The 8,181-nt window shown below is 40.6% G+C and overlaps 1 protein-coding gene across 1 annotated transcript; it reads right to left on the bottom strand.

Moving 5' to 3' along the window:
- Positions 1–1,615: 1,615 nt before the first annotated feature.
- On the bottom strand, positions 1,616–7,824 carry LOC145949941 (uncharacterized). Its single transcript, XM_083060850.1, has 3 exons — positions 4,893–7,824; positions 1,694–2,751; positions 1,616–1,625 (listed from the first exon to the last, which is right to left on the bottom strand). The coding sequence occupies exons 2-3, from the start codon at positions 2,272–2,274 to the stop codon at positions 1,616–1,618; spliced, it is 591 nt and encodes a 196-aa protein (XP_082916976.1). The 5' UTR covers positions 2,275–2,751; positions 4,893–7,824.
- Positions 7,825–8,181: the final 357 nt, after the last annotated feature.

Genomic DNA, 8,181 nt, shown 5'->3' with positions numbered 1-8,181 from the left:
TGGACGCTCCCACCTTAAAATCGCTTCCACCTTAGTAGGATCAACTGCAATTCCTTGTGCAGAAATCACATGACCCAAGAACTTAACTTCAGATAACCAAAACTCACATTTTGACAACTTTGCAAATAACTGTTTCTCCTTCAATACCTGCAAAACTATCCTCAGATGTTCTCTATGTTCTTCCATAGATTTAGAATAAACCAGAATATCATCAATGAACACCACCACAAACTTATCCAGAAAGGGTCTGAAAATCCTGTTCATATAATCCATGAAAATAGCTGGAGCATTCGTCACTCCAAAAGGCATAACAACATACTCATAATGGCCATACCGAGTCCTGAAAGCAGTCTTTGGTATGTCCTCCTCCTTTACCCGAATTTGGTGATATCCAGATCTCAAATCAATCTTGGAGAAAATAGTAGCTCCCCTTAACTGATCCATCAAATCATCTATTCTTGGCAATGGATATTTATTCTTGATTGTCAATTTATTTAACTGCCTGTAATCCACACATAACCTCACACCACCATCCTTCTTCTTTACCAATAACACTGGTGCTCCCCACGGAGATACACTAGGTCTGATCATCTGCTTCTCCAAAAGTTCTTCAACCTGCTTCTTCAATTCAGATAACTCCGCTGGTGCCATTCTATAAGGAGAAATGGACACTGGTCCCGCCCCTGGTATAAGATCAATACTAAACTCTAACTCTCGCTTTGGTGGTAATCCCGGAACATCATCCGGAAAAACCTCTGGAAATTCTCTAACAACATCAATACTATTCAACAACTTTTCATTCTCTACACTAATAAAAGATAAGATCATAAACCCAAGAGCTCCATCCTTCAACAACCCACCCACCTGTCTATTAGAAATAAATCTCTCCTGTTCATCAGTAGGAAAGATTAATTTCTTCTCTGAACAATCTATCAAAATCCTATTGGCAGAAAGCCAATCCATCCCTAAAATCACATCCAAATCGGATAGAGGTAAACAAAACAAATTCACTTTATAACAACGCCCTTCCACCTCCACTGGACATCTCAAACAAACCTCAAAAGTCAAAATAGACCCTGAAGCTGGGGTAGAAACAACTAGATCCACACACAAGGAACTCACAACTAAATTTAACCTTGCCACGCATTCATAAGAAATAAAAGAATGTGAAGCACCAGAATCAAATAAAATAGAAATATCATTACCATCAGCTTTGCCCTTTCCTTTTACCAGCTCAGATGTCGTTTCAGCTTCAGCACCTGTTAAAGCAAAGACACGACCTGCTGCAGTAGGCCGATCCACTTTCTGGTTCTCTCTAGCTGGAATATTTTTGACATTGCAATCTTTAGCCATGTGACCCACCTTGCCACATTTAAAACACGTATAGTTCTTTGTAGGAGAGTCCTTCATCATATGTGGGCCTCCACAGATATAACATCTAATACTCTGAACATCTCTTGTGGTAGTAGTCCCCATCGGTTTCTTATTAGCATTTCCAATTTGAAACTGAGATGGTCTCTTTTGAGGATGTTTCCCCCTCCCAAATCCAGATGATCCCTCTAGACCCTTTACCACTCTATTTCCTCCTTCAAATCTCTCAACTGTTTTTGCCTTTTCAACTAGAACTGGGAATTCCACAATCCCCATAGGAACAATAGTCTTTTTCAGCTCATATCTTAAACCATCACTGAACTTCCTGCATCTCCAGGCTTCAGTGATAGCTTGAGAATAATACCTAGCCAAGTGTTCAAACTTGACCACATACTCTTGTACTGACATATTTCCTTGTTGCAATCTCAAAAATTCAGCTTCCTTAGCATATCTGGCGCTATCTGGAAAATATTTCTCTAGGAATACCTTTTTGAAATTTTCCCAATTTATCACCTCCCCTCTAGCTTCCATCATAGCTTGAGCACCTTTCCACCAGAAACTAGCCTCACCCACCAACATATAAACAGCATAAACTAGCTTCCTTTCCTCAGGACAATGCATCACCATAAAGATTTTCTCCATCTCCTCAATCCATTGATCAGCAATTTCAGGTCCATCAACACCTGTAAATTGAGGAGGATTCCCTTTTCTGAACTCTGACAAGCCCCTATATTCATCAGGTACTTCAGTCCTAGCTGCTTCAGCTGCAGCCCGGTTGGTCTCCATCTGAGCCAACAAAGTATTCTGTTGTCCAATAGCAGCAGCAATTAACTCCATAGCCTGAGCAATCTGCCGCTCATCCACGCCTGAAGAAGGATTAGAATGGTTTCCCCTACCAACCATCCTAATAAAGATAAAAGATCAAGGAACCCATGAGTTTACACTAAAACACATAAGAAATTCCTTTCAAAAAAATCTTTTTCCACTCAACAGAAACATAATAAGACCATTTCCCACAAACCCTAAAGAGACTCGACCAGCTCTGATACCAAAATTGTAACGACCCACCCTAGGCCGTCACATCAATAACCAACCAAAATAAAATAATATAAAATAAAGAAAATAGAGCAAAAGCCAGCTACGCTAGAGTGTAATTATACAATAACATATAAATTGTTTCCAAAATATATAATATAATCTTCTATAGCAGAGTCATCATCCTTAGTAAAGTTATACAGTAATCCAAAAAGATAATATAATTACAATGTCATGAAAACATCAAAATAAGACACCCTAGGTGCTGGTCAAGCTCTAAACCTAGCCACTTCTCAAAGCAGCTATCCAAAAGACTCCTTGTTATCCCAAAGCCTCATACCTGATCTGCTCCCCCACATAGTGAGATCATCACAGTCCACATCATGGAAATATAAGGGTTAGCACATATAAAACCAATCATAATAGTACATCATAATAAAATATCATTAAACAAATATTTATCCACAGTATTTATCCAGACCAACAAGTCATTTTCAAGCTAAATATAGACCAACCCAAAATATAATGTATACACGTCCATGCCAATGTATACATATTTTATGATAATAAAATAATCCATAACCAATGTATATAATCCATACCATATGTATACATATTCCATATCCAAAACAAAGTCACACCACTGTATAATCCATGATGTAACCAACACATCCAAACCAAATGTTGGCCTCAACACCATCCTGTAGACCCCTAAAATTGTCCGGGTCGGAAATAAAGCTTGAAGACTCTTGAGGACTGAAGGAAAGTCAGCCAGAAGGACTCATGGAAGGCCCTAGGAGGATTCTCTGTAGGTCTAGAGGTCTTGTAATAAGCTCAAAATAAGGAAGTGGAGGGAATGAAGCCCAATACGGCCTCCCAAAAGTTCAGTACGGCCGTATTGAACATTTTGAACTACAATACGGCCGCACTGAACTCAATACGGCCGGATTGAAGTTCACTACGGCCGCACTGAACTCAATACGGCCGTATTGAGGTTTTTTGAACTTCAATACGGCCGTACTGAATTCAATACGGCCGTATTGTAGTTCAAAAACTCAATACGGGCCGTATTGACCCCCAGAGGCCGTACTACGCCTCATCCCTATAAATATGACGTCAATTGGACGTCATTTAACACTTTTACACTGAGTTTTAACCCTCTTCTTGAGTATTCTGGGTTTTTTTTGAGCAGTGCTCTGCCTAGAAATCACTCGGAGAGTTGATCCGACAAAGTTCTCGAGTTCTGAGCTTTTTGCTTGAGTCTCGAACTGAGTCGAAGGGAAATCCTCCGGATTTCCATAGTTAAAATTTTCTAGGAGGGAGCGAGCGGGCTTGTAGAGCGAGGGAACGCCAAAAAGCTTCCCAGTTTTACTTGAATATAAAAGCACGCTTCAAAGGTTTCTTCTTAAGACCTTCCTTTTACTGCTTTCTGTGTGTATATCTAACTGTCATCATGTAGATAGTTAAGTTATAATTGTTTAGAATAAATAGGGGTAATTTAGTAATTTCGCACTATTATTTTTAGAAATAATCTGTCATAGGGAACCCGAAAGGGGCGCTGTGGGGTGCTAACACCTTCCCCACGCGTAACCGACTCCCTTACCCGACTCTGGTTGTCATGGCCGAAGTCGATTTTTGAATCGATTGCCTTAAACTTCTTTTTCCAATGTTTTGAGTAAAACACTGGTGGCGACTCCATGAACCCTTCCTTTTTATGAAAACCGCTAATCCATGGAGGGTCCCGCTTGGGATTAACATGGATTGGTGAGCCTTTTAATAAAATTGCTCGTTTGACAAGGTCTCAGTTTGAGAATAAGTCATTCTAGCAATCCATATTTTTAAACAAATAAAAGAGTCCAACCATCCATCGCGAATGCCGAAAGCCCGTTTCGGGCCGGTGGCGACACATCCAAACCAAGTGTTGATACGGTGAAACATGTCAGCAACCCATGTCCCACGCCTAACCTCTCATGAAAAATATACAGTTGGATTACGTCGTCACGTAACCCTGGTGGGGCCACCTCATCCATCGGTATGACTCGGCCTAAACCCATACCGGTAGCAAATAGAATACTTAGAGGAGTACTTCAGAATCCACCTAACATCTGAAGTGGTTTATTATATAACCTTTGGAAAAGTTCCACATTGGAATCCTCACCATGGGATTCCCAAATTCTATATTTTTCCAAAGATTATATCCTGATCTCACCAAGAGATCTAATCCATACCATAATCTTACTCCTTTAAGTCCTATTTACTTTTCCAAACCACATACACATAGCATATTCCATAATTAAACATAACCATAACCATGCCAATTTGTCAATATAATAATAATATAAATAATTAAATATCCAAAACAACCATCAATTGATCCAAATTATACTATATGAAATGAAAATCTCCACATAAAATAGCATATTAAAATTATACTATTCCTATCATGCTCATACGCACTAGATTAATTTTATAAGCACTACCCTTACTTGGATAAACCTGAACTGAAACTCGGGCAGAACCTTCTCCTCTTTCTTGCTTAAACAAGAACCGAAACTCGGGCAGAACCTCCACCTCTCTCCTTAAGCAAGGACCGAAACTCGGGCAGAATCTCCTCTTCTCCCTCCTCTTTTCTCTCCCCTGGCAGAACCTCCTCTACTGGATTCCTCTTTCTCTCTCCTCTTTACTTTTCTTTCTCTCTCTCTCTCCCTTCTCTTTCTCTCTCTCTCTCTTCTCTTTCTCTCTCTCTAAGATTTTCACTTCCCTCCGTATATTTTTTTTCACCCCCCTGGCCCCTATTTATAGGCAACTAGAGTCACCCGGAACGGCCCGTATTGAATTCAGAACGGCCCGTTCCGAATCTTTCAAATGTACGCAAATTTTCAAACTGGAACGGCCCGTTCCAAAATCGGAACGGCCCGTTCCCAAAAAGCAGAACGACCCGTTCTAAAATCAGAACGGCCCGTTCCGAGACTCATCCAGAACGGCCCGTTCTCCTTCCAGAACGGCCTGTTCTCCCTCCAGAATGGCCCGTTCCAAAGTCAGAACGGCCTGTTCTCCTTTTGGAACGGCCCGTTCTGGGCCCGTTCTCACTAAAAAAATTTAGTATATTTTTTAAGCTTGGAACGACCCGTTTTGCTTTTGGAACGGCCCGTTCCAAGTTACCAAAACACCCCTTAAATTTTTTTTAAAATTGCGAAAATGCCATCAGTAATAAAATTACAAGAATACCCCTATACCTTTATAAAATTTACAAAAATGCCATTGATAATTAATAATAAAAAAATGGGTATTACACTACCAATACATGGCATACCCTTGAAAGCTTAGGGTAGCCATGGGAACCTTTCTCTCTTCACTCACTGTCGCCACCCGCCGAAACGGACCTTGGCATTCGCGACGATGGTCAGACTCCTTTTAATGTTTTGAAAAGTGGTGGATTGTTAGAACGACTTATTCTCAAACTGAGACCTTGTCGAACTAACAATTTTATTAAAATGGTTCACCAATCCATGTTAACCCCAAGCGGGACCCTCCATGGATTAGTGGTTTTCGCAAAAGGTAGGGTTCTTGGAGTCGCCACCAATGTTTTACTCAAAACATTGGAAAAAGGGATAAGGCAATTGATTTCATAAATCAACCTTGGTCATTACAACCAGAGTCGGGTAAGGGAGTCGGTTACGTGCGGGGAAGGTGTTAGCACCCCACAACGCCCCTTTCGGGTTCCCTATGATGGATTATTTCATAAATAACAGTGCAAAATTACTAAATTACCCCTATTTATTATAAACGATTATAAATTAAATATCTACATGATGACAAAATTAAATATGCGACAATCAGAAAGCAATAAAAGAAGGGATTTTAAGGAAAACCTCTTGAAGCGTGCTTTTATATATCTAAACAGATGTTAGGAGGCTTTTTGGCGCTCCCTCCCACTACACGCTCGCTCGCTCCTTCCCTAAAAATTAATCTTTACTATGGAAATCAAAAAGATTTCCCTTCGACTAGTTCGAATTCTCAAGCTAAATGCTCAGAACTCAAGAACTTCGTCGGATCGGCTCTCGGAGAGATTCCTAGGGCAGAACACTGCTCAAAAACCCCAGAATACTCAAGGAGAGAGTCCAAGAAGTGTGGAAAAGTGTGGAATGACGTCCAAATGACGTCCTATTTATAGGGATGAGGCGCAGTACGGCCCCTGGGTTCAATACGGCCCGTATTGAGTTTTTGTACTTCAATACGGCCGTATTGAATTCAGTACGGCCGTATTGAAATACAGAAACTTCAATACGGCCGTATTGGTTTCAGTACGGCCGTATTGTAGTACAAAATGTGCAGTACGGCCGTACTGAACTCCAAGGAGGCCGTATTGAGCTCCAAACCTCCCACTTCCTTATTTTTAGGTACTCTAAGACCTCTAAACCTACAGATAGTCATCTTATGGTCTTCTGGGAGTCCTTCTGGCTGACTTTCCTTTGATCTTTGAGAGTCTTCGAGTCTTATTTCCGACCCGGACAATTTTAGGGGTCTACACTCACATTGTGGCAAGTGAAGAGTTGTTCAACCTTCATCTCCTAATCTAAGTAATCATCAACATTATCTTTTCCATGGAAGGGAGGAAGGTCAAACCTAGGTTCTCTAAGAGTAGTTGCATCATGCCTAGGCCTATGATGCCTAGGGGGTCTTTGATAGTAGCCATCATCATGGTGACTACTATGAAACCCTTCACTTGTAGATGAGTGAGTGTGTGTTTGATGGCTTTTGGGTCGAGATGACCCTTCATCATGTGAGTTTCTATGAGACCTAGAAGGCCCCTCATCATTATGTCTTTTGGGCCTAGAAGGTCCATGACCCTCATTGACATGGGGTTTGCTAGTCTCACCCACCACAAGCTTGTTTAACAACTCTCTTATGGTTTCATTGTTTTTTTCATTTTCTATCTCTTTTTTCCTAATATAATCCCTAAGTTCTCTAAGTTCATCTTTAGTGCTTTTATGAGTCCTAGGAGAATGATGACCATGCACACTACTCTCATGAAAATGATCACTCATTTTTGCAAGTTAAAAGGTTTTCACAAATCTTAAAGAATTTTGCAAATTGAGTGATGTCGCCACCGGCCCAAACGGGCCTCGGCGGTCGCGAAGACGGTCGAGCTCGCTTATTATTTTAGTTTTGAAAATGTATTGGATTATTAGAACGACTTGTTCTCAAACTGAGACCTTGTCGATCTTATCCAATTTATTTATTAAAATGTCTCACCAATCCATATTAATCCCAAGCGGGACCCTCCATGGATTAGTGGTTTTCGTAGAAAGGAGGGTTCGTGGAGTCGCCACCAATGTTTTACTCAAAACATTGGAAAAAGGGATAAGGCAATTGATTTTATAAATCAACTTTGGCCATTACAACCAGAGTTGGGTAAGGGAGTCGGTTACGCGTGGGGAAGGTGTTAGCACCCCACAGCGCCCCTTTCGGGTTCCCTATGACAGATTATTTTCTAAAATAACAACGTAAAATTACTAAATTACCCCTATTTATTATAAGCGATTATAAATTAACTATCTACATGATGACAGTTTAAATATGCACACAGAAAGCAGTAAAAGGAAGGATTTAAGAAGAAACCTCTTGAAGCGTGCTTTTATATTGAGTAAAACTGGGAAGCTTTTTGGCGTTCCCTCGCTCTACAAGCTCGCTCGCTCCTTCCTAAAACTTTTAACTATGGAAATCCGGAGGATTTCCCTTCGACTAGGTTCGATCCTCAAGCAAAATGGCTCG

Source organism: Cajanus cajan, chromosome 7, assembly GCF_000230855.2.
Source record: "Cajanus cajan strain Asha chromosome 7, NIPB_CcT2T_4, whole genome shotgun sequence".
Taxonomy (NCBI): Eukaryota; Viridiplantae; Streptophyta; class Magnoliopsida; order Fabales; family Fabaceae; genus Cajanus; species Cajanus cajan.
The sequence above is the reverse complement of the archived record's forward strand: the minus strand, read 5'-3'. Positions and strand labels throughout refer to the sequence as shown.

Coding starts and splice junctions, on each gene's coding strand:
- LOC145949941 (XM_083060850.1), bottom strand. CDS start 2,274: ATGGTTGGTAGGGGAAACCATTCTAATCCTTCTTCAGGCGTGGATGAG.